At 37.2% G+C, this 27,122-nt stretch overlaps 1 protein-coding gene and 1 long non-coding RNA gene across 3 annotated transcripts; both read left to right on the top strand.

Moving 5' to 3' along the window:
* Positions 1-1,033: 1,033 nt before the first annotated feature.
* Positions 1,034-26,591, top strand: LOC113667838 (non-lysosomal glucosylceramidase-like). 2 transcript variants are annotated; one of them, XM_089186976.1, is made up of 35 exons: positions 1,034-1,378; positions 2,200-2,293; positions 3,411-3,551; positions 3,941-4,047; positions 4,276-4,352; positions 5,288-5,393; positions 5,966-6,063; positions 6,202-6,288; positions 6,760-6,902; positions 7,268-7,334; positions 7,877-7,925; positions 8,064-8,140; positions 8,723-8,841; positions 9,443-9,505; positions 9,807-9,844; positions 15,075-15,174; positions 15,984-16,114; positions 16,608-16,657; positions 17,348-17,365; positions 17,897-17,951; positions 18,232-18,309; positions 18,733-18,862; positions 19,405-19,501; positions 19,607-19,697; positions 20,356-20,392; positions 21,128-21,217; positions 21,958-21,997; positions 22,109-22,243; positions 23,066-23,169; positions 23,607-23,682; positions 23,822-23,946; positions 24,500-24,655; positions 24,890-25,009; positions 25,106-25,187; positions 25,472-26,591. In XM_089186976.1, exons 1-35 carry the CDS (start codon positions 1,278-1,280, stop codon positions 25,474-25,476), a joined length of 3,087 nt encoding a protein of 1,028 aa, XP_089043102.1. In that variant the 5' UTR covers positions 1,034-1,277; the 3' UTR covers positions 25,477-26,591. The 2 variants fall into 2 exon arrangements, with proteins under 2 accessions (XP_089043102.1, XP_089043103.1); XM_089186977.1 differs by having other exon boundaries at positions 1,205-1,378; positions 2,200-2,279.
* Positions 11,373-12,493, top strand: LOC149037157 (uncharacterized). The gene is made up of 2 exons (XR_016180993.1): positions 11,373-11,512; positions 11,850-12,493. It is a non-coding gene; the product is annotated as an uncharacterized LOC149037157 (long non-coding RNA).
* Positions 26,592-27,122: the final 531 nt, after the last annotated feature.

The following is a 27,122-nucleotide window of genomic DNA, read 5'->3' on the forward strand; positions in this document are numbered from 1 at the left end:
TGATGTCTTTGTCTTAACAACAGTAGAGACTATTACATCGAACTCAATCTTATTTTCTAATTTTAACGATTGGTGACAGTTGAGGGATCCGAAATAAAACCTTAACAATTACGAAGACTTCTAGAGTCTGGCGGTTTTAGATTCTTAGATTGCTCGCAGCTCATGTGTAACCATTCCTCGCATAACTCGCACTGTACCATGTCGTCCCAACACTCGGGCATTGAACAATTCACAAATAAATTAGTGTCACAAGCTTGTCTCTTATTGAATCTAGCGGTGTTCGACTATCGTGGAAAAGGTTAAAAAACGACCTCTCTCCAAACATTAAACTCAATAATGCTTGTGCATTTTCCCTTAGTCAAAAAAAACATCTGACGGGTCATTTCTAGCTGTCAGTTCGTATGTATTGGCGATACGCATATTTTAAATTAAAAAAAATACTTTGGTACGCACTGGAACGTAAAGTATTATCTTTTTCTCCTAAAACGTTAAAGATGATGTTTTCACTCAATTTTGTTGTGGGGTCCAAATCCGCGGAGGGAGGTCCAAATCCGCCCGGACACCACCGGCATTATGCGTATCTAAGTACTTTAGTATTATCAACTGAGCGTTCTGACAAGGAACGTCGCTTGACTGAATTTTTTACCATTACGAGGTGCTTCGAATCGAGTTGAATAATAAGTGAACTTTATTTATTTCAAAGGCTGACATGATCTATTCATTGTATCTGCTACAAAACTTCACTTTACTTCACGTTATTCCGATGCCTTTTTGGTATTTAGCGAGCTAGAGTAAGAAAGGACATATACATTTTCTTTATTAGTTTAAGTGAGCGGTTAATCTAATATCTCATCATTTGATTACCCACAGCCCACAGTTTCTTTAGAAACTTACCCCCCCCCCCCCCCCCCCCCCCCGCTTACCTTATTAAAGGCCTGGTTACCTGTCGGTGGCAGGGCAGAGAGGTGGAAGAGGTGGGGGAGGGGGTGTGGGGCTCTTAAACGCTCTTGAATTGAGTTACAAAATAAAGCATAATACAAAATCAGGAACAAAACTTCCGGTATAATGCCATATTTTCAGGAATTACGCTTAAATTTTCGAGTAAAATATGCGTGACCCTTTTGATATCTCGATGAACACAGCATTCGTATGTTATGAAAAGTCACGACATCAAATATCGAGTGCTCTTGGGTTTGAAGAAGCTGAGTCATGTGATTGTCAGCAGATTACCCGCAGACACAACATTAGGATCTGTTATGTCATAACTCGGAACTGCCATGGAAGGAAAATTAAACCTAAAACTAAATGTTATCGATGAAAATGGGTGTGAATTAACCGATGGAAGGTCACTTCTCTATCAGACAACGTACACAGTCAGGTATGTCGAAAAACGGTGGAGTTAGAGCAACTTTCAGAAATTTGAAATTTAATTTCAGATCCATATCCAGTAATTCAACTTCCGCTTTTTTTGCATTGGTTCATTTTGATGTTAGCTTTAGGGAATCGATCCGTAAACTAGTTGGTTCAGAGAACGTTTCGAAGTATTTTTTCCAGGAGGACAATTGTGTTGATGGAATGGATTCTAGTTTACCTCGATCGCTTTCTTTCAAGCCATTCGCCATAAATTAGTTTGCAACTTAATCGTTTACTTATAATAACGTCATTTGCTTATTAAAAATTGTATTAACAAGCCTCAATTGCTAGAATCATTATTCCTGCGTTAAGTTCAGTTGTATTTATTACATGTATTAATTCACTGCATTAGGAGTTTGTTTTGCTGTTTATCTTAATGTGAATTTATACTTGCACACGAAAAAGAAATCCTGTTGTTGGGATTGGTTGGTTAAGTCACTGCTGTTGAGAATCAACCAATCATATTGGAGCATAATGCTTCTTAACGTGATATGTAACCAGTTCACAAGAGGAGCAGTTTGGCCTGGAAATAGCACAATCTCCATTGGAAGAGAATAAATGATGACTGATCTTAGTGAACATACTGTGATGTGTCATTGCTTCAAGATCTCATTAATAATTCTCCTTACTGTCTCTCATACAATTCTTATGATGTCAGTATTGAGAATTTGTTACTGGACCAACTAATAATTCCTGAATTGATGTTTTTCTTCATTCTCATCACTAGTCTTCTTAATGTGTACTGATATTGTAAAGAGAAAACTCATTTTGAATTTCTAATTTCAGATGGAAAGAAGTTGTGCAGTGGGTGAAGGACAAGCTGTCAATCACTTACTCACTAGCATTTAGTTATTTTGATGATGAAGGTGATTTCATATTTGTAAGTGTTCATTTTTTACATGATGATATATGAGCCCTTTACAACTTAACATCGGTATCCATGTTCTCTATACTTTTCCCTTGACATTTCCTTAGGTACTGACAAGGAGAATTTGTGTAACAATCAAAGCTTCTTAAATTGGTGATCACTTCCTTTATTCTTATGAACTCAATGAATGATTCAGCAGTGTTACTGAAAGCAGAAATCAGCGGCTGGTCATTGTTAAGGTTTTTAAGAGTTAGTTACTCTTTAATCCTGGGTCCTGTTGTTCAAAGCAAAGTTAACCCTTTAACCTCTACCATCTAATTTCTCCTTACAATATCACCCCTGAGTCACACTTCAAGCTCATGAGAATTGAGGAAATGATCACCACATAAAGAAGCTCTTGATTGCTGAACAAATTCTCCTTGTCAGCACCTTAGGACATGTATAGAGAACAGTATGGAGAATATGCATACTGATTATTGGGTTTTGTGTTTTGGAAAGATACTTTGGCACATACTGCTTCTCACCACCCAGTAGTATATAGTAAGACAAAGGAAGAACTGATAAATTGCTACAGCTGTACAATAATCTGCATGCAAAAAGCAATCCATTGAGTATGTGATCTAAAGCAATTAACTCCAAGAGGCTTCATGTTATGAAAACTGGAACTAGTTACAAGGGTGTGGACCACAGGCTTGATTGGGCAGACTATTTTGTTCTGATAGTGATAGATGGTGAATTTGAGTATTGAGCGAGATTAAATAAAAACACTTTCATTTGAATACATCCCTATTTCATAACAACTGGGCTATAAGCGTGGTAGCTGAATTACTTACAAGCCATTCATAAGAAATCCATGGCCTCTGCTGTAAAGCATGACTATGTAAGAAGCACTCATGAAGAAAATTGAATTTTGGTAACATTAAGATACTGTAGGTTCTTCACTTGGCCTTGTTTTGAAAGTGAGGGCTTTTATACCTGGGAAGTGGCTTGCTGCTTTTGCTATTTAGAAAGCAAATTGCATAAAGGGTTTTAGCATAGTTAGTAGAGGAGACTAACTATGGTTTTAGAGACTTGAACAGGTAACAGAATTGTCCGTACATTCCATGTCATTAATATATTTATAATATAGGGAAACACAGAACAAGAATGGAAGGAAGTGTTGGAAAACAAACATGAAAATAAAGATGGACGTGGATCTACAATCTCTGTCAATATTCTTCTTTTGGGAAAGGCTGAAACTTCAAGCTGTTGTAAAGAAGTGAAGAGACAAGTATGTTGGCAATCATCCTTTATACAGTCAGGTGGAAGGCAGAAATTGCAAAGGGAAATAAAGTGAACAGATGCAGCAGCTGATCTGAGTGCAAGGCTGTCAAAAAGCCTTTCTATCCCAAAGGCTAATGCTAATTCTCTCCTCAAGCTGCTCACATTTCTTTTAAATTAGTTACAAGAATTTGGTGTTAGTTCAAGAGAACAACCTCTACCTGATAAGCTTGGGTATTCTCAATACCTGTTTTGTGGATGATTAATGGATATGATAGGGAGAAGTTACATGTTAATCACTTCTAGGAGGTTAAGTTTCTGTCAGATCTTGCCTAAGACTGGGAACTATTCTGATATAATGCTCTTACTGGATACACGAATTGATGTGATTTGTTGTAGAAGCCGACAAGTTGTTGTACTGGAGTACAATCGAAACTGTCCTGCTGTGAATTTTTGAGGCCACTCCCTCCCAACCCAGATGTAGTTAGTGACCCACCAGAGAAAAAGTAAGCCCAAGAATGTTTGTAGAATATGCAAAGGAATGTTGAAATGTTTTGGTTCAATACTGGTCAGAATGAAGCAAGTACATACCATGAAAACCAGAACATTAATGCATCAATCAGTTTGAAGTTGGTGATCATTTCTGTTACTCTCATGAGCTTAAAGTGTGATTCAGGGGTGATACTGTAAGGAGAAATCAGATGCTGGTGTTAAGTGTCATTTTGTGTTGTCAGGGTCAACCCACGTTTGCACGAGTACAAGTACAGTGGTGATGCCCTGAGAGCTGTTGCTTTGCCACTTGGACCAATAGGTATGTGAAAAACAGAAATAATATATAAAAAATTTTTTTATTTATAAACACTTTGTATTAAGTACGCCATTTTCAGTAGTTTAACACATAATATGTGTGGATGTTTTGCGCATTGTGTGGTTTTTTTCTGAGCCTGTCAGGGCAAAGAATGTATCATAAGTTAAAGCATTATAATAAGGGATTTATTGATACCATTGTTGTTCCAAGACTATAATTATAATTCCACTAAAATTAAAGCCAATAAAATAAAAAACAAAATCAAAGTTTAGATCATTCAGTGCAGGCCATTTTGTTGCTCTGTATTTTTGCCCTACTCTAAAGTGCATTCTTATGATCATATTTGGTAAAATTACAGGGCAGTAGAAAAAATAAAAAGTTAATATGACTATTTATGCTTGAATCAAAAAGCACAACCTTGAAAAAAAAGAGACCATATCTGAGATGTGCAAAACCACTCTTTTAAAGCACACAAGGGGTGGTGTGAGGCTCCATTTTCACAGCAAAGGTTTTACACTTACTAGCCTCTTTTTCCAAGTGATGGTTTATAGACATTGGACCAAAACAGTCCTCATTGGCTAGTTTCCCCTTCAGACTGATCTTGTGGAAGTACCTTGACCTTACATATTATTTACAATGGGCCTTAAGCAATGCTTTTGTATGCCCTCTGCTTTCAGAGAAAAGATTAGACCTCTGGCATTAATTCACTTATAAAAGTAATTTCTTACCAATCTTTCTTGGACTTGCAATATTTGATTTGCATTATTTGACATATGGTGATCTATTTTAGAATGTTTGTGACATGATGATTGATAAATCTTATTTTCAATTTTTTGAGTTAGTAATTTATGATAATTTATCTTAATTATTTATTTGATCATTTTTTAAATTCGACAATTTATGATAATTTATTTTTGATACTTTATTTGATTTTTCAGGTGGTGGCTCTATAGCATTAGCTGGTGATGGGGGTCTACGCCAGTGGCAGATTACCAACACAGTCAATCATTTAGCTCATGTACCAGATTCATTCTTTGCCATTCGGTTTGTAAATGATTTGTTTTGGTTGAAGTCTTTCCCAAGTTTGTTGAGTTGCATGAACTAAGAAAACCAGAGTAAAACCAATCATAGGGGCAGATCCAGGAATTTTTGATAGGAGGCAAAAAACATAGAAATATATTTTTTGCCTTAAGCCAAATTACATGTAAGTAAAGAAATATTGCAAGACAAGTAGATATAAGTTACTTTATAAAGAATTAATTTTACATGCAGTCCTGTCATTACTGACAATAATTTTGGTGTCTGGAAAGTGGGAAAAAAACCTACAGATTTGATTCCCCACACCCTTTCTGTGGATTTGCTACTGAAACCTCTAAGAGATCAGAAAATATAAGCAAACTACAACCCCACATGAAATTAGCCTTCCTGACTACACAAGTCACTTTTTATACATATTAAATATTTTTAGTGTTAATGTCTTTCACATTTTCACAGTAAAATGTTTACTACTCATTTTAATGTTTCTTTTGTTTGAGATTGAGATTGATGGTTTGAAAAATGTTAAATCAACAAAATTTGAGCCATTTCATAATTGATATACTTGTTATTTTTCCTAGAGTGGAGCAAGGAAGCACCAGTAATGCTGTTATTCTTCAGTCAAGTACATGGTACGATGAGGAAGGATTCACTCCTGCAGCATATGTCACAGACCATGGTAATTGGAAGATCTTTCAGATACAAATATTAGAAATCTGCAGTCCTTTTGAACAGTATACAAATATTATATCATTCCTTCTACATGTATTTCAAATTTAATGAGATTAACTGATCTGAACTCAACTTTATTTTGTAGTTGTACCAGATGGATCTAAAGAGCTTCTCAGTGAACTACCTGGAGTTAAAACTTTGGAAGTCACGGCAAAATACCCCATTACAGAAGGTTTGTCACCCAATAATAATTTATTAAACAATCAGTACTGGTAACTGAAATTTTAAGGCAAGGAACCTTTTTACCCTAACTCATAAACTTGGTAGCTTTCTTTCAGAAAGCAAAATATAGCCATATGACTGTATTTTTGTAGCTTCTCTGGTAAGTATTCAGAGATGTGCTCCAGATTTAGTGTTTCAAACTGATGCAAAATACATGTGAAGGGTCAAAACACTTTGATTTTTGAGCGGGGAGGGTAAAATATCTAAGTTGGTTTTTATGGGGGAGGGGTGAGTCAATGATTGTTGCTGAAAGGTTGAGTCATTTACAGTATAGACTTACATGTACGTCACAGCCTCCATTTGGACTTCCTTGTTCCAATTCTCCCAAACCACCCACCACTCCTATATGATGGGGGATATCTTTTACCTTGTCTGTGGATCATACTACAAAATATTCACATGATTTCTTTGCCTTTTCCAGTTGACATTTTAAGTGATGAGGTGCCTGTCCAAGTGCACTTAGAGGCATTCAATCCTTGCATCCCTCTGGACTCCAAGAACAGTGGAATACCAGTGATTGTCTTAAACTACACTGTGACAAATTCATCAAAAGATGCTGCAAAGGTGAATTACTTTGTGATGACAAAACTTTCTCATTATATCTTATGCTTAGGCTGCTCAACTGAGCAAGGACTTACAGTACATTACACTTACTGGCTCTAGAGAGGGTAAAGCGAGGAGAGCTTCTCAGAGTTCAATGGACCTTTTAGTGGTGATGCACATGTGTATTGATAACAGTTTTTAATGTAAATAGAATAAGAGAGATGGAAAGTTTTGAGTTTTGTGAAGAGATAGAGAACATGGGAGTGTGATCCAAAGGTCTGAGGTGCAATTCCTTGTGGGGATTCAGAATTTTTTCTTTGTACCAGGCTTGTGATAAGACAAAAAACATGTTTCTCTTACTAGTATTTAATGTGTTTTACATGTAGGTTTCATTACTGGGATCACTCCAAAACATTGCTGGCTGGAATGGACTGGCTCCAATTACTTCAGAAGGTGTGAATTTGTTGGATTGTTTACTTTGCTCCTGCAATGCTTTCTGAGAAGACATGTGTGCAAGTGAGCAACCTTGAAAGGTTGGAAAAATGCTCTCTGAGCATCCTGTGACTCATATAGTTCTGTCTTTGATTTTCTCTCTATCTGTAAATCAATGGTAACCCTTTATCTTAAGAGAAACTATCAGGCCAATGTTACTATATAAATAACAGATAAAGACTGAGATAGTTTTTACTTTCAAATTAGCATTTTATCAAAAGCTGTCAATGAAAGATTTCTTCTATATATTCTGAAAGATTGTTGTGAATTAATTTGTTAATGATTCAAGTCCAATTTCTGCACACAATGTAGTTGGCAAAATTGGTTTGTAGTTTTTGTAGTTAAATGGAATTGGTGCACTTAGTGCAGTCATGTGGTGGATCTTGTGACATGTAAAATTAATTTACAGATTATAAAAGTTCATAAAAGTGATATTTTAAAATAAATATTGTTGTTTATACTACATGAATGAAGATGTTTGATACATTTGTTTTGTATTGTAGTTGCCTGTGATGGATATGGTGGAAACATTAACAGTCTTTTGGAGACCAGGTATCTTGGAGAATAGAGTTTAGTTAGTGTTTTCAGACAGTTAAGAGGAATGCAGACATAATTTTTCTTAATGAATCATTTGATAAAATGAATGTTTTTTCTTAGTTTTTAATTTTCTTTTTGTGGAAATTTATCTAGCTGTCTGTTTGGTATTGACATGAGTAACCCATCCTTGGAAGAGCGGAGTGCATCAAATGGACATGTGTCAATATCAGGTACTGTAAATAGAGATTCTGTGGCAGCCTATAGCTGTACAACCAGTCCTTTGATTTTAGAAGTTCTTATTCGGTTGAGAAGTGCCCCTTTCCCCATTAACAGTGTGAAACAAAGTTAGCTGAAGAAAATAACTTGATACTGTCTTGGGAGTTGAAAGGCAGAGAGAGGTGCTGATACAGCTAGGTACAACTAGTAGCAGGTTTTTACACTTTTAATAACTGGCAAGGATCAGTTTACTCACCATGGTTGTACTGCTCACTTTAAAGACAAGCAACTAATATTTATCCTGTATCCTGACAGTGATCTGTGAAAAAGCATCTAATCAAATTATTAATTACTTGACTTCCTTAATGTTGGTGTGCATATATTTTTCAACATCACTCACACCTTGTGCAGCTATATCAAGAGATTTTTTTCTTTTTTCAATGTTAGACAAACCCAATAAACTTAAAATTAAATTATTTTTATACTTAAAACCAATTTTAAAATTTATGCACCCCAAATTGTGATGTTATCACAACGGCTCATTAATTCATTGTCTATTTTATATTAATTAAATTTTTAAATTATTATTTTTACAGTGGTGAAAAAGCCAGGTGATAGTTTGTCTACAATGCTCCAATATGATGATGTGAAAGAGATGTGGCAATATTTTACATTATCGGGACTACCTGGGCAAGGAAAGTGTGGTCCCTCTCCAGTAAGTTCTTTACAAATTAATGGTCAGGTTAATTCTCATGTAAAGTAAAGGTGCACTGAGCATTTGAGCCCAATGAGCTGTCAAGCCAGAGCTTCTATTTCAAAGCACTTAGTGGAATGGAATATATAATTACAGTGACTTCTCTCGGTCAGTGGTCTGAATTCGAGTCTATCACTGGTCACTGGCACCTGCAACCAACCCCCTCCCCTGGCCCTTCCTCCCAATGGGTCTTGTCTTGTTACTTACTGTAATATATACACAGTATACACAGTTTTTTTTTTGTCTCTTGATTTAGATGGATTTATTAAACATATGTTATGGGAAGAGGTGCATGAAAAAAGTAGCCTTATGCAACTTTCTGATAGACTGTTAGATTCTACTTCCATATGTGTCAAATATTCCCTTGTGGAACAGGCGGAGAAGAAGCAGTATGAAACTTACAGAAAGATTTGATTGTTCTGCACTACCCTTCATTTATGCATTTCCACAGAGATGGATGTGTCTTGTACGGTTTTCTTTGTGCAAAACCTTAAAGTTTTTAAGTTTGTATTTTCTGAATTAAAAGATCAGGAGTAGGTTTACCATGATTGTCTCTTTACAGGTGGGTAAAACTTGGAATGGAGCTGTTTGTTGTGAGAGAGAAGTCCCACCTAACAGTTCAGAGGTAAATTTTAATTTCTCATAAATACCAAATAGGCAACAGAGAATGCTAGGAACAGATTAGTCTTAATTTTATTTTAGGAGTAGCTTGTTTATGACTGTGATGAAATGCCAATGTGCTGAATTTCAAATTCCAGTTGGACTTGGAAACATTGGACAAAGAGCTTATTTACTATTAAATCCCCTGATTATTACCACCACTATTATTATTACAATTATTACTATTATTTATGAGTAGAAGATCAAACTGGGTTGAATTCAAACCCAGTAATGATTCAATTAATCATAACCTATATGTATTTCAGACCTTCACATTTCTCTTGGCTTGGCATTTTCCACACAGGTATGTTGTATTAGTATAGGCAATAACATGATGTCAAGTGCTATCACTATGAACTGTAGTTTTATGAAAATTCCATGAATTTCATGTGAAAAACCCATGAAGATCATTTCATGGCCCATGAATACTGCAAAATGAAATTTCATGGGGTTATTTTTAGCCCTGAATTTTCCATGAATTAGGGGAATTTTTTTCATGACCCATGAATTTCTTCAAAGTCTATTTTTATGACCCATTGATTTGCCATGAAAGTCATCAGAATTAATTTCATGACCCATGAATTTCTTTATATGCCTACTTTCATGACCCATGAATTTCTTCAAAGTCTACTTTCATGACCCATTAGTTTCCCCAGAAAGTCATCAGAATGAATTTCATGCCCATGAATTGCAATCAAACAGCATTTCATGGGCTAACAATTTATTTGTTTTGGGAGAACAAAATTAATGGGCCATGAATATTCCCTGAAATCTGTTGCCCATGAATTTCATTGATGAATTCATAGGCCATTAAAAGTGGTAATAATGAGTTCATCACAGTCACTGATTTATCAACGAGCTGACTTTCATGATCCGTGGAACTAACTTGTTATAAATTTATGCACTGATGGAATTTTGGTGTACAGCGCGAAAACCGTTGAATGAAAATGTCCCTCAACATCTTAAGTGGCCTTTGTTAACGTAAAATGTACAGGAAATCACAAAACAATGACTAAAAACAATGGATCTTCAATTTGCTCCTTTGTTGAGACAAATAGGGCTGGAGGCAATGACCCAGATGTTTGATCCTCACTTTGATTTTTTGGGGCCTTTTTGCCTTCGCCATGCCTGGACGACTTTGTTGAATTTTTTCTGCCTCACTGCTGGCTTTGATTGTTAGCCATGACTCTGGAAACCTGTTCAAGGCCTTCTCTTACATTCTTACGGCTGAGGAATCTTCTAGGGCTTTTCCAGTAAGGCACCTGCAGAGTACAGATGCTTAAGTTGCACAGCAATAGTACGCATTGCATCTACACGAAATGTGGAACAAAACAATGAAAAATCAATCACTTTGTCACCTCAATTTGGAACTTTGAATAGTGTGCAAATGTAACCTGAAAAAAATGCTATTTTTCCCTCGTTCATAGAGTCGCCGGTTAACAGAGTCAGGCCATCTTCTCAGTCGGGATGAAACGTTACCTTCATGTATTCATTGAGACCGCCTTCTACAACATCGTTGTTGATTTCGTGATCGCTTTCACAGGAATCACTGTCGATGTCAGCTCTGACTTTCTTGGACTCTGATGTCCTGTCGATTGTTACTTGCTTCGAATTCCAAATACCGAACAGCTTTTTGTGCTGCTTTATTTTGTAAGATCACAGACGCAGCAACGAGACCTCTTCGGAGTCATTTCGTAACGTCGAACACGATACCCTGTGAGGTCACTATGTGACCGCTGACCTATGATGGCTGCGATGACCTAAGGTCACCACGTGAAAGTACACGTGATTTACGAAGAAGTGGCGGTTTTTTTCGTACTTCGAACGGAATGGTTCCATTCCAATTGCATTTCTCGTAGTGTTTGTGTAGCGGTCTCTTTTTTTCCAGATCAACGCAATGGACCGTCTGCAAAGTTTTTTCAAAGAGGTTTCCTCAAGATGAAGTTATCGACATGTATTACAACGTGAAGGGGTAAGTTCAAGCTTGGTCATCTTATTACGCGTAAACATCGGAGCGCGCGCGCTAACTATTGATTTAACTTGAAAATTTTTATTCTGTGATCATCTGGCGAAACATCACAAGAGTTTGTATGGAAATACCTACGACCGTTCTTAGGAATAAAAAATACAGTCAAATTCTGAATACGAAATACCTCACCTCACTTCCATAGTGCGTTGCTTGGTATCTGACGGCTTCATGTTGAAAAGAACCTGTTTTGGCGAGTTATCCATTTCTAGGTTTACTACGTACATAAGAAAGGCTCTTAGATAACTGATGATGTGCTCCCTTTATTTTGCAAACATTGAAGAGTGTTGGTCTACAAAAATGATGAAAGGAAATGCACACTTGCTAAAGCAGCCTATCTTGGTCCAAACGATGATGAAGATGCAAATAGTAATGATAACCGAAAGAAGGATGGCACATTCAGGTGGCCAAAACAGAGAGACACTGACATAGTCAGCCATAGATATATCTTCACACATGCAAGAGTGCAGAAAGTTGGTAATTGTTTTGTTGTTAGTTACCTTGAGAGTATTGATCACAAGTGTAAAACATATCAAGAAATTTACATGAATGCTGTTACATAAATAGACATTATAATAACTGTCCATAACATTTTACACATGATATTAGACGAAGGAAATGATATTTGAAGTTTAGACAAAAATACATCAAGCCAGTGAGTATATTTTCAATAATTTCGTCCAAATATTTTTCACATCAAATTTATTATATACCTTCAGAAATATAGGAGCAGAATCTGTCTCCACAAGGAAAATCAGTGATATCAAAATAGAGCTAAAAATCATTAACATCTTAATTTTATGCAGAAAATTTCATACCAACTTTTTTTATTTAAGAAAGTGTAAACTGAATTATCACAATTTTGGAATCCTAGAGTAATATTTATGTACAGCTGGTGAAACAAAATAAACTATCAGAGAATCCAAACTTCTGGTCATGTCTTTCATGTGCGTGTGCTTGTACAACAGGACCAAGAAGTTTCACAGATAGGTTAGTTCTTCAGTGTATAATTTAAGTGATAGTGTATGTATTACAGTTATGGTATACTGCAAGCTATACACTGTAGTACAGTCTTTGGTACAAGAAAAGTGAAGAATTTTTAACTCCAAATTCATAGGGTTTTCAAAGAATTTTCATGGTGCTTGCATATTCCTAACAACCCCATGAAAACTAACTGGCAATTAACTTTCATGTGCCATGAAAAAACCATGTAGAGGCCATGAAAATTCAAGGAAAATTTTCATGGTCAATGAATTTTTAACATATTCACAGGATATTCATGGGTCATGATTTGCTGCAACCCATTAAAAACTAGTGAACTTTGACACCATGAAATTTTGGGCTTGAAATTCATGGGTTTCTCAGTACCTTTGAAAAGGCCATGAAATGCCATTTTCATGGGTATTTCATGGCTTCTAGGTCACTTTACTCAATATTTCATGGGTCGTGAATATGGAAATTTTCACAGGCTTTTCATGGGATTTTTCAGGTCTTTTTCATGGCACTGAGACCATGAAAATGTCATTGATTTAACCATGAATATCCTGTGAAAAATCTGTGAATTTACAATGAATTATTTCACAAGATTTTCATGGGTTTTGAGTTCATAGTGTATTTGGTGTCGATAAGCAGGAGTAAATTTTGCAAAGACAACGGGTGAGTGCAATTTGTTGTCTTTGAAAAATGTACAATTGCTTATTTGTACCAAATTGCATGAGAAATCATGTTATTACTTATTATTAATTTACATGAAAAAAAAAACATCACAAAAAGTCAAGACAGGTGTGTTTCATGAATAATAGTGTACATGACTGGCTGAAAATGGGTGTATTCTCATGTAACATGAGTGCAATTACAAATAGCGCATACTGTCAAAATTTATCTGTCATTATTTACTTTCTGTGAAGATTTTTCATGTACATCATTAACAAGCAACAACATGATTTCAAGTTCAGATTGGTGTAATAAGAACTTGTAAATTTTTCAAAGACTACAAATTGCACTTGCCCTGCAGGCTTGTGCAATTTTGTTGTATTTGAATAATTTACTTGTGCTTATTACAACTAAATTGCAGTGGAAATCATTTTATTACCTGCGCTATAAAGCACTCACTTTCTGCCAATCAGAAGTGCATTTTTTTTCATGTATATTTTATTAAGCTGGAAATGGTGTAAGCATAATCAGAAATAAGACATGGCATCAAAATCATGAAATATGTTGGAAAAGGTTTACTTTACACAGTTTTATAGATACAGTAGGGATTGGTATTCATTTGATGTTTTTGAAATTAACAAGTGATTGATACTTTATATTGATTGATTGATTTTTATTTAATTAATTATTTGATGAACTTATTGGTTGACTGATTGATTGATTGACTGATTGATTGACTGATTGATTGACTGTTGATTGATTGACTGTTGATTGATTGACTGTTGATTGATTGACTGATTGATATATCAACTGATTCATTGATTGACTATTGATTGATTGACTGTTGATTGATTGACTGTTGATTGATTGACTGTTGATTGATTGACTGTTGATTGATTGACTGATTGATTGATTGACTGTTGATTGATTGACTGATTGGTTGATTGATTGATTGACTGTTGATTGATTGACTGTTGATTGACTGACTGTTGATTGACTGTTGATTGATTGACTGTTGATTGATTGACTGTTGATTGATTGACTGTTGATTGATTGATTGACTGTTGATTGATTGACTGTTGATTGATTGACTGTTGATTGATTGATTGATTGACTGTTGATTGATTGACTGTTGATTGATTGACTGTTGATTGATTGACTGATTGATATATCAACTGATTCATTGACTGATTGATTGACTGATTGATTGACTGATTGATTGATTGATTGACTGTTGATTGATTGACTGTTGATTGATTGACTGTTGATTGATTGACTGATTGATATATCAACTGATTGATTGATTGATTGACTGATTGATTGATTGACTGATTGATTGATTGACTGATTGATATATCAACTGATTCATTGATTGACTGTTGATTGATTGACTGATTGATTGATCAATTGATTGCTTAATTGACTGTCTGATGGGTACAGTGCACTGTACATGTTGGAGTCTGTGTAAGTGTATGCACAGGACTCCAAGTCCAAAATTTTCCAAAATTGCCAGTTGGGGACTACAATCATTGATTAGTTGCTTGAAAAAATTTTTTAGTTGACTGAAAGAGAAAAGAAATATTTAAAATGTCAAAGGTTGTGACATTGTAAGTGATTGCTAAACAAAGGTTAACAATTGAAACTGGTTGGTAGATTTGCTGCAAATTTAGGGATCAAAATTACTGCAGCTCAAATTTTTGATGTAGTATGTTGCAAGGCCAAAAAGTTCATTTTTTTATCATAATGTACAATTCATGGGATGCGACACTGTCATTTAAGTCATAGTGACAAACCTCACATTTATGCAATTTTATTACTTCCATTTAAGTTAAAATTTTACTTGTCTTCTGGACAGATATGTAAACTGGAGCCAGGGGTATTTTGGTATCAACGATCCCAATACACAGTTTTACATTGGCAATCAGTATTGCAAGTTCTGGAAGAACATTAACGAGGTGAGAGCACTATCACCCAATGTTTCATTTGTTTAATCCTCTGCACCTTACATCTGTTTGTTGCTGACAGCCAGACAAACACAGGCGTGTATGCATTCATATAAACATAAGGCAATTAATGTTGGTTATGCTGTGGTACCCATAAGGTGGTACACCAGGGCCCAGTTGGTCAAAGGGGCAGATAGCACTATCCATTGGATACATCGCATTTCAGTGAATAAGAGTTAATAAAATGTAATATGCTATCCACAGGATAGAGATTTATCCAGGGGATAGCGTTATCCACCCTTCAAACAACTGTTGCCTGGGGTTACAGAATTTATATGCTCCCTTACTGTCTTTTGGAATTCAGTCTTGGATGGAGAATCAAGGACCTAAAGTGTTCTTTACAATTTATGATATTCAAAGTTGTTTGTGTTTGGAGGACATGGTAAATTTTGTTAACCTGAATGTTAACAAAATTACGATAAAAAGTAATTATACTGTTATTGTTAAGGTTAAAAAGTTATACTGATATTCATGTTGGATCTTTAAAACTTCACAAAAATTAGCTTGTGACAATTCGAATTCCTTTTTGAACTGAGCGTGGCATTCATTTTATCTTTGTTATTTAGTTTGTGCTTTTGTTTAAAATAAAAGAAAAAACTGCCCTCATGGAATGATGTCGTAAGTTTCACCTTATCGAAATACTGTTTCCTCAGTGAACAGAGCGTAGCCTATATTTCTTTCACCCAAACTGTAATTTGGTGCCTTAGTGAGTGAAATTGAAGAAGAAATGTTGACGATGGCCTCCACTGTTTGTATTTCAGGTTTTGTACTACACAACTGCTAACTTGGAGTCCTTAACATTGTCGACCAGGGTCTTTAGGAATGCAATGTTTGATTCCACATTGCCGTGGCAAATGGTTGATAGTGCAGCTGGAAGGCTGTCTGTTGTAAGGTGGGTTATAATTGAAAATTTGATGATCGCAATTAAAGTTTGGAGGGTTATAGCTGTTTTAACAACGGCTGTATGAAATTGGAAACGATCACCTACTACTGCTCTCGATTATTAAACAAATTCTCCTTGTCAGTACCATAAGAAATATGTAGAGAACAGTATGGAGAATATGGATACTGAACTGATCTTAGGGTGTGCTGTGATGATTTGGTCAAACCAATCATCACGTGTTAAGATTTTGTGACGATTGCTTGGTTGGTCGTTGTAGCCAGGAAGGATCCAGGGACAACAAGTCCTTTTTCCGGTTTTCTTGATTCTTTTCAAATAAACATTAATGCTTTGTTTCGCACATTCGGCTGCTTCCAAAAAGACTGAAATAAGCACTGTTTCGACCCTTAAAACTTTTAAAAGTTTCGAATAAGCGCCTTCCCTTGATGTACCAAAAGTCATTACGTTCATCAGATTTAACGAGAGATAAAATATTTTCTGTTAGATCCCCCACGTGTATGTGGTTGGCTGATGGCAATCTTTATGGATTTGAAGGTAGAAATGATTTACATCTAACTTCCTCACACAACGCTGATACATTATCCTTTATGCTGGTGATGAGAATATGGGAATAGACTTTTCAGTTTGGGTATAAAACCAAACTAGCTAAGCTAATTTTTTTTATGAGATGTGAAGCGGTTATGAATAAGAGAGACTAATCATACCCTTGAAGTTTTGAGGGGTGAATACAGTTTTAACACCATCATGTTATCATGTGGCCAGAGTGAAAATGCAGTAGTGGTTCTTGTTAGCCTGTGAGAAGGCCCCATTATGAGAGCTCGGGCGCAAGCGTTTTTTTCCCGCGGGAAAGTACCAGCCCTTGAGCAACGTGAGCCAGTGATAGGTCAGCTAGGGGTCTGGCACCGATAGAAGTACCAGATCCCCGGTAAACCTCTCCCCGACTCACCTCATATATTCCCGTGGGCGGAGAAACGCGCGACCTGCATCGCTAAAATGACTATAATGGCCTTCTCGCAAGCTAGGTTCTTGTTAGGGGAAGTGATTCTGGAAACTCTCGGCTCAGTTTTTACAGTATGAAAAATTGAATTTAAATTTTGGAGAGGTCGAAGCGTTTGCCAGTACGTAACAAGATTGAATCTTTGAACTTGATCGAATGTATATATTTAATTAAATGTATATATTAATGTTTCTGGTTGTCTTTTTTTTTTCTCCTTCCATTTCCAGGATGTAGTAAAGTTGGAGGTGAGTTCGTGTTGAAGCGCTTTTTAATCGAGTGTAGTAAAACCAACTTCAAAGTAATCAGAATAGCAAATCAAAGCTGTGGAGAATATCGTAAGGGACGAACGAGTACTTGAAGTGTAAACAAGCAAACTTTCCGAAGCACGAGTTAACGAGCATGACAAAATCGCGACTTGATTTTGTGTGCCCTGATTGGTTTATAAGGTGGCGCGAGTTTTTTGGACCAATTACGGAGCGAAGTAAAGCAAAACCAAAGTAATTCCCGAATACCATCGATGCTTAGTTGAATATTTACTCCTCAGTTGAATTTTACTGCACTTCTTCAACACAAAAATAAGCGCACATTCTAAGTTGTTGGCCACCTGTGAAGGAGAAAGTTGGAAATTTTTCATTTTCCTTTGAAAAGTGTCTCTGTTCAAACACCTTTTTGCAAGTTTATTTAGCCAAGACGCTATTACTAAGGTGTCATTTAAACTGCGTTGGTGCTCATTTGTGAAACTTTGATATTTCATATTTCATATTTCATGTCGTCAGGTTGTTGCCCGCTCAATTGCACACACGTGTTCAACTACGAAATGGCCATTGCAAAGTAAGTTCTGTGGCACTATAACTGTCTAATTTTTGCGAACGTCAGGGTCATTCTTGAAACGATCCCTTTTGAAGTTTCGCGATTGGGATTCATGGTACTCTTCTCTTTGCGCAACCTTTTCACCTTTTCTGAGAGTATGGTAACCTGTAACTTGTCTTCACAATGTGAATGTGTGGTAGAGATGACGCCTGAAAAAAATTAGTGTATTACAAATGCTAATTATATGGACTTAATTCAAATGTACTCTGACAGTGCTTAAGAATTTATGGTTTCTTATCAGGTGTTTCCCTGATTTGGAGAGAACCATGCGAGTGGTTGATCTGAAAGAGCAGATAGCTCCCAATGCCATCATCCCAAGGTACGGTTTGCCTAAAATAAAGCACATCATCATTGTAGCGAACCACCAATGAATCGAGTTAACAAGGTGCAGCGAGTGTTAGACGCAGTAACTTGACTTGCAAGAGATGCGAAGCGTGAGAAAATCAGACGGAGCCGCTGCCAAGTGCAGGAAAACCTGGAGTTGGTACTTAGCACGGGAGAATTTGCCGCCGAGACGCGGGTAAACGCTTAGCCCATTGCCAGACGTAGGAGAGCTAGCCAAAAAAAAATTGCGTAGCAAAAAAGTAGAAGTACATTTTTGCGGTTGTAATTGCGAGAAATGCCGTCCTACTCTTTTCGAAGCGTGAAGCTATTTAAGTGCGGTTCAGAGGTTAGGTAAGACATTAACGCTCACTGGTAATTGAATATGTTTGGAAAAGTGTTGTTTTCATAATATTTTTAGCCGCACTACTGTGCCTCTTGAGCTTCGACGCTGGTGGAGCTTTTGGCCAAACTACACTGACGTTGACCCCGCCTCTACTACGATATGCGTTGATGGCGAAATTGGAACCGTGTTGAAAACCTACCGGGAGGTAAATATACCACATACGAAAAGATCTTCTATTAAGTAAGATAAAAAAAACCAAAAGAGATAATGATAAATCAAGAAAGAACAAGGATGGGGAAAGATGAAGAAGATTGAGACGGATTGCAATGTGAGACATTTAGGCTTCATTTTACAAGTTGTTCATTCCGTGCTCTTCTCAGAGCTATCTCAATTGAATGTTGGAAGTCATCCAGGATTGCTTTGGTTTCGATAAACTTTTCTCTGTGATTGGTCTAGGAAAACTCGCGCCATATTCTCAACCAATCAGATGCAAGTTAAAAAAAAATGCGACTCGACCACTCGCGTTTTCCCGCGCTTTAAGCAATTTGCTTGACTTCACTTTTAATTCTTATTGGCTAATGACAATGTAAACCTTGGTTCTGATTGGTTGCTGGGATATCTTTGGTTTTAGTGTTTCGACTCCCAGTCTATTTACAAGCCAATATATATTTGGCAAATCTCTCAAATCAGATCACTAAAGGCTCATGAGAGAAATGCAATTGTGGCCCTTCTTGTCCATCATTTCAGGTTCTTCAGGGGGCTACTCAAGAGTGGTTCAATGGTTTATGGCCAGCGGTTAAGAAAATCATGGCACGATGGATGGAGGAACTAGATTCGGGAGATGGTAAAAAAAATATTTTTAAATACTCTCGGTAGTTGTATTTTTGGCTCATTGAGAAAGCGTTTCTTTAATTGCATTATTCACTCTGTCGATGTTTCGTCTTCACAGGTTTGATTCGTACTCCTCAGCCTAACACTTATGACATCTGTTTCTATGGTGTGAATACTTTCACGTGCTGTCTTTATCATTGTGCATTACGGTTAGCAGCCACCATTGTTTTAGTTATGGTGTGAAATCCGAAATAATTTTCTGGCCAGCGGTAAAGAAAATCATGGCACGAAAACCGAAAAGAATTTTCACGACAGATTGTCGATTAAACGGAACCAAATCCTCGCTACAGCCAGTCAGAATAAAGAAGAAGTTTTGATGGAGCCAATGAAAACTCAGAATAAACACGCGTACCCGTCCTCCAGCGCGCGAAAACGCCAGTGTCGAAGTCGCTTTTGGTGCAAAAATATAATCAATGCAAAGTGATTAGCTGAGGGGAAGACGCGAGATTTCTAGACCAATCACAGCGCAAAGTAAAGCAAACCCATGGCAGTCACAGACTACTTTGTACACTCATTAGGGAGAAAGTTTTGCATCGTTATTTGTTAAGTTAAAATAAGATGTTAGAGAGTTTTTTGTCGGAATAATTCAGAAATACAGGAGAATGTGAGCTTTATTTATTTATTCATCCAGTATTATTTTAACTTTTTGTATCGGAATGAGTTGTTGAGCTATTTTTCTGTTTTCGATTGAAAGTACTTTGCTATATAGAGGTGTGTCTTTGACGCATCCTACTGTCAAATGAACTGCTACTGTACAAAGATGGATTTGTCCCAAACTGATCCATTATTCTTCTTATTGTGTTATAGAGCTGCGGAGGAGATGGCTAAACTTCAAAAAGAATCGGTACAGTAAAGGTTTTTTCCAACTTTTTCCGTATTTCCATAGTTTAACCTTGTAACTCCCAGAGGTGATAAACATACAGCTTCTCCCTACAATATATTATCCAGCAAACAGGTAATGGAAATACTAAACTCAACATGAAGAAGTTGTTATCTTGAGCTAACACCGAATTCTCGTAACTATTTTGCAAGGAAATGTGTCGCAGCTAGAGGGGAGAATTAACAATTAGATCTTGGGGGTAAAACTGTGAAAACAACACACCTGGGGGGAGGGGTGCGGGGGGTGTTAGGAATTCTCGAGTACATGTTACTCCTGATTGTAATGAAAAGTTAATCATTTTTGACGGTGAAATAACCTGATTTGCCTCCATATCGCCAGGAGATTCTAGTTTAGTGAATCGTGTCCCTCCTATTGCCAGTCCTAGCTTTGCTTCTCAGTTTGCGAGCAGGTCTTTATTATTAGCGCTGCCGGACGCGCGTTTCTCTTACGGGGGGAAAGTTTGAGAAGAGTCGGGAAGCGGGAAGTTTATCGTCCCTCCCCCCTCTGGTGGACCTTTCGCCGGCTCTCGCTGTTCTAGGCCTCTCAATTTCCCGCGGGCGAAGACGCGCGCGAGCCGAAGGGCTAATCAGGATAATGACCTGTTCGCAGGCTAATGCATTTGGAAGGTGTCTACAATTGTTTAAGATAAGATCGCTTTCTAGAAAAGCTTTGAATGTTTTAATTTTTTGGGCCTTTTAGGACCTTGCTGATGAGTACTCCGCCAGGTTCAAACTGGGAAGTGTCAACCTCGATAAGGCCTGTTACACAAACGGAAAATGGTACACACAGGTAAGCCCTTTCTTAAAAAGAACTTTTCGGTGTACAATGCTCTTCATGGTGACCCAGGAGTGGCATAGCTCAGAGCCTCTTTATCAGGACGAGGTAGCAATCCGTTTGAATTTGTTCTAAAGAATGCAAGTGAATTTGATCTGAATTCTTTGATCTGCTTTGGTTTCTTTTTTCTGCAACTCATTATGTCTGAGTCATACGTGAACTGTAATTTTTTAGTTGGCGACGTACGCGTTTACGTTTTTGCTACGGTTTGTAAGAACGAACCCCATCTATTAATGCTTCAATGACTGAGTCTTTGATCCTAGTCGCTATGATAATTGAGGAGAGAGGAAAAAGGGAGAAAGTCTTCACCTCTTCCATCCCGGACTATAGAAGGATACTCTAGCCGAAAGAGGATCCTTTTTCGTGCGTGTGGTGAATGAACGGGCGCGGCTTCCGTAAGTGCGAATGTGAAAAGGGGAAAACTTTCTTAAGTTGTTCGAAAGGATCAAGCGACGAGTCCATTTGATTATTTTTAGAGGTTACCCATAATCATCCTTTACTGAATCTTTCATGGTAGAGAGTGAATGCATCGTTTCACATCTTGGATCATTAAAGGACTCCTTTGTAATAAGGGTAAAGATTTACACCTTCGGACGAAGTAAACCCGTACAAAATTTCCTTATCACAGCCCTTCCTCCCTTTCTACTAAACCTCTGCATTTTAATGTCTTAATTGTAATCTGTATTGTTGTGTAGGTGCTAGATCCAGAGAATCCGAAAGAGGAAATTGCCGACGGTAGGGTGACTTTCTAATGTAATTTTTGAGTGGGGCGGATGAAGGGAGAATGCATTGCGTGACAATATTAGAGAAGCAGTGGGCTTGAGTCTTAGATATTTTTAATTTTAGGAACGTTCATTGATTGTCTGCTTGGCCAGTGGTGGGCAAACGTTTTGCAGCTCGGTGATATTTTACCAAAGGAGCATGTCATGTCTACTTTGGAGAACATTTACTCCAGAAATCACGTGGATTCGTTTAATCCAGGTATGGCAAATTGTAGTCGATGAAGATGGTTCTCTCGTGCAGGTTTTCTTTTGTTTCTAGCGTGACGTGTGTCTGCTAAGTTTCATAGGTAGTCGTCTTTGCAGCTGTCATTTGAAATGTCACGCAACGCTTCTAGAAGAAGAGCTGAGAGGAGTGTTGCGTGACATTTTCGAGAACGGCTACGACGGGTGAATCCTTCTGGTTAGGTGAACAATGATACTGAAAGTATTAATATTAATACTAATATTAATGATAATAATAGTTATAATAATTCACTGTTAATTCAAATGTTAGAATAAAATTTATCTTGAGCTTAAACGTTGGAAACCCAAGCAATGTGACTCGGCGTAACCTGCCAAGTAATGTCGCCGCGAACTTTTCGTTTAGTGTAAGTTTACCTTATCTAAAAAGGTTTTTCGTGTAATTTCATTCCTGATAATTGTCGCAAGTTTGGTTTTAATTCTTATGTATCCATATATATCCTTGTAAGACTTCTCATCTCAAATCTCGTATTATTGTTATACAAAAGCTATTAGAATGTATCATCATAATCAGACCTTGACGAGTTTTCGATTGTTACGTTATTTGGTTTTTTAAATTTACTATCTTACGTATAAAAAGGAATTTTTAGAAACATTTGATTGCAAAATTAAACGCTTAAACGTTATTGATATACACAGAAACTTCTAAACACTTTAAAAGATTTTGACCACGCTTCGACGTTACTTCACTTCATTATCAAGTCAAGAGTTAAAATGACAATAGAAAATATTTCATGATATATCAGATTAAGTAACGTTATATTTGAATTATGTCTACTAGCGGACCAGAATCCCCGGAAGTTCTTTGACCAGCGAGACGCCGGACTCTACATTTGCCGGTGGCCTGGGTCGCCTCCAGAAGACCCCTTCCGGCACAGTAGTGAGGTTAGTAGTGCATTTCATCCAAATTGTGTCCAATTCGTGCCTGTTAGTTTCAGCAGGTGTATAAACTTTCGTTTATGTAACTGCTTTATCTTCTTGTCACGCAATGTTAAGAAAGAATGACGCATGTGTTATGAGGTTTTATGTCAGATTTGAGTGTTCCTGTCGGCTGTCAAGCGGCTGTTGACGTTGGGACATGCTCATGGCATGTCACGCAATAGTTATTCGCAGAAGGACGATTTAGCTATGCAGGTTACCATCTTAAGCACCCTACACATAAGAGACTTAATTCTTAATTCTGTGAAGACTTGTTCACAAACGTTTCTACCTGTGTCACGCTCACGCATTCGTAACTTAGAATACACAAAGATTGAAACGATGAAGTGTGTGTCTTCAGCTAAAATCTAATGTATTTTATATTTCTTTTTTCGCTTAATAAGGGAGCCTGGACTGGTTTAGAGTACGAATATGCCCAATTGTGTTTGAATCAGTCAATGGTCAGCACAGCACTCAGTGGTATTGACAGTCATTTTGTCTTGTGTTTGCGCGTTTGTTCATTCATAAGGTGTCTTATTTCAGGATGTTTGACTTTACACCCCTCCTATCTCCTTTTGTTTAAGATTCTTTTGTTCACATTGCACCTTTTCTGGTTTAGTTTTGACCGACACCCGTGAAAAGTATGACGGCACTCGACGCAGTCCTTGGAACGAAATTGAGTGTGGCGACCATTATGTTCGCCCAATGGCAGCTTTTACCTTTTTTGAGTTCGCCTCAGGTCAGGTAAGGAGCACTTCGCTATCAGTAGCTCTTAATTATGATATTGACATCCAGTGCTTGTGTTGTAAGGTTTTGCTCTTATGCGCGGCGGTTTTGTGTGCGCTTTTCTTTCCCGCTTGATGATTGTTGAAAAAAGTTTTCAAGCACCTTACGGAGACACGTCTATCTGCTCTGGGATTTTCATAAAAAAAAAAAAAAGAATGATGTCTTTCAAGGGGATTGTGTCTTTCTTTAATGACGTCACCTGAGCTGAGCTGAGCTAACCAACTGAGATTATTGCGACCTCAAATTGATAAGAATAAGATGAAAATGCGGCTTCCTAAATCTTTAACTCCTAAGAGCGACTTGCGTCCAATTTCTCCATACAATATCAGCCTTGAATCAAACAGTAACGTCACGAGAATAAAGGAAATGATCACCAACTAAGGAAGCTTTTTTGATTGTTAAACAAATTCTCCTTCGGAGAATATGCATACTGAGATTAGGGTGTAGAGGGTCAAAGAAATGATGATTGAACGTAAGTCTTCACTTTTCTTTGAATTATTTTTTTTACCAGAATTGGAAGTTGTCCGAGGTTGGGAATCCTTTGATCAGCCTTGGGTTTGCACCGCGAATTAATCCATCAGACTTCTGTGGCTTTTTTATCACTGCCACTGCTTGGGGTCAGTTTAAACAAAAGGGAGATGAAGAAATGAGAGATGGAACTGCTGAGGTAAAATATTATGATTTTTTTTTTGTACGAAGTTTTTTTTCTTTGCCCCAGTGAACATAGCCAAAGTTTAAAACAGACACAGTTTTTCGCTGATGCTGTGTTTCGTTTTCACACGACAGAACTCAAACAGGTGTTCATGAACCTTAGATATTCGCTTGTGTTTGCAGTGCAAGAGAATTTTAGCATTCAGTATCCACTTTGAAATTTTTCAGACTCTTTTTGTTCGTTTTCCAGCTTTGTGTTCATCATGGAGAACTACGCCTATCACAGCTCACTCTCAAGTCACGTGCCTCATCTGCCTTAGCGCGCATGGCAGGAGGTAGTAACGAGTTGCTGGTCACAACAGTGGCTCAGGTACAACATCTTTCTTTTGCGAAAACAAACTTTAGAGACCGTACAATGCGGTTGAATTAAGTTTATTGTGAATTTATTTTGTGTCTTTTTGACTAGGACGCTGAACAGCTCTCAATCAACTTCGATCCTTGTGGAATTCTGCTCAAAGCTGGCGAGGGTCTACATGTCACACTTTCAGGTATGCTTTTTTTTTATGTACTTGCCATTGAGACGAAATTTATTCCGGTGGTTGCGCCAGTTATATAAATCAATCATCAAAGACTTCAACCCAGTAATCCACGCGTGCACCGAAATGGTCTCGGTTGAACATATCGTCGGGGAGGTCGGTCGTAACAGAATGAACTGATTTACTTTCGATTCGATTTTGTTAGGTAATAAAGATCTTACTTTTTCTACCATAATTGAAGGACTCTCGCCTATTTCGATCACGCTTACTGTCTTTAACTTTTTACTTTCAAACAGGTTAAGCCTGTTGCATTTTATGGCTGTCCTCGAGAGAGGACATGGGTGGCTTTGCATCGTTACCAACGAATGATCCGTAGACACACTCCAAGATGGCGTCTAATTAAATTATAAATGTACGTTAAGGTATTATTAAAAAAAAAACCCTACCACCCCCTCCCCTCACCTCCTCCACTTCCCTGCCCTACCACCGACAAGTAAAATAGCATTTTAATCAACATCTGATTGGTCCAAATTCTATTTCTAAAAACTTGAGGTTGTAACCAGGCCTTTAATGAAATAGCCTGGCCTAAAAAATTACAGAGAAGTACTAGAAACGACATTTGAGACGGATATGCTATAAAAACGACTCTGAAAACTTCATAATAAAATTACCAGAAACGAAGGTTTAAACGTTTATGCACTAGAACTTGACATATGCCAGCATTATGCTAATCTGAGTAACTTAGTATTATCGACTGTGTTGATAACGTAAATTGGCCACAATAGAGAGTTTAAAAGCTGACGTTCCGAGTGATAGCCCTTCGTCATAGCGAATGACGAAGGGCTAACGCTCGAACGTCATACACACATACATACATGATTTGTTAAAGTAGGTCGAAAAGTGGCAGCTTAAAAAGCTGATGTGGACCTACCTAAAACATTTTTATAGAAATTTTTATACAACAATATACAAAATTATGAATTGAATCTTTCTGTTAAAAATGTTTACAGAAAAAATTTACGGAAATATATACAAGACTGTTAACTAAACTTAGCAAAAAAAAAGTTTTTACAAAGTAAGAAAATAGATTACTTTAAAATACCACTAATAAGTTGATAATAAATGAAATTGTCTACATCAGTAAGGATAGCAACAGATCAACTACCCCAGACTCCGATACACTAAGTCACTCGAGGTATTACAGTCTGAAAATAAATTTCTTCCAATAGATGTTATGGAAGATAACTCATCTTCCTCAAGACACGTAGCTGGTTATCAAAAGCTTTTAGTGCTTTATCTACATGTTTTCTCCGTAGCAGTCGGTTATCAGTCAGAACTCCTAATAGTTTTGTTTTGGTGGTATATTCTAGCAATTTATCGCCACATCTAACTGATAATAAAGGTCCTACAAATTCATCTTTTTGCATTATCGTTATTTCAGTTTTTCAAGTATGTAGGGTAAGTTTGTTAAGTTCACACCAAGTGCGGATCTCTATAAAGAGCAGATTGAGCTTTACTACAACCTCATCGGCGCTATTTAACAATTGGTTCATACGTCAGCGTACGTTCATTGAGATATGAAGCACTTGGGAGGTTTGAAGAGCACTAAAGATGTTAAGAGTTGCTAGAGGCGTAGCCAAAAGCAACTCTAGCTTCTTGAGTGCTCTCCAAACTTCCCAAGTGCTTCATATCTCGATGAACGCACAGCTGACGCATGAACCAATTGTTTTATAACATTTTCAACCCGATGGAAAAATTTTTTTCTCGAGGGATTTGTTCGCTGACGTCATGAGCGTGCACAATAGGAATATGAAGCACGCTCGCGCAATTGAATTTGATTACACAAATTTACTGGCTATGTTATAATTCCAATTACGAAAGCTGTTGTATCATCCGCATAAAGGTGTGCTTCACCTTGGGATATACAATCAGAAAAATTGTTTACAT

This window comes from Pocillopora damicornis, chromosome 11 (genome assembly GCF_964200805.1).
Source record: "Pocillopora damicornis chromosome 11, jaPocDami1.2, whole genome shotgun sequence".
Lineage (NCBI taxonomy): Eukaryota > Metazoa > Cnidaria > Anthozoa > Scleractinia > Pocilloporidae > Pocillopora > Pocillopora damicornis.

Coding starts and splice junctions, on each gene's coding strand:
- LOC113667838 (XM_089186976.1), top strand. CDS start 1,278: ATGGAAGGAAAATTAAACCTAAAACTAAATGTTATCGATGAAAATGGG. Junction 19,502..19,606: donor GGAACTAGATTCGGGAGATG/GTAAAAAAAATA, acceptor TCGTCTTCACAG/GTTTGATTCGTACTCCTCAG. Junction 22,244..23,065: donor CGTGGATTCGTTTAATCCAG/GTATGGCAAATT, acceptor TATGTCTACTAG/CGGACCAGAATCCCCGGAAG.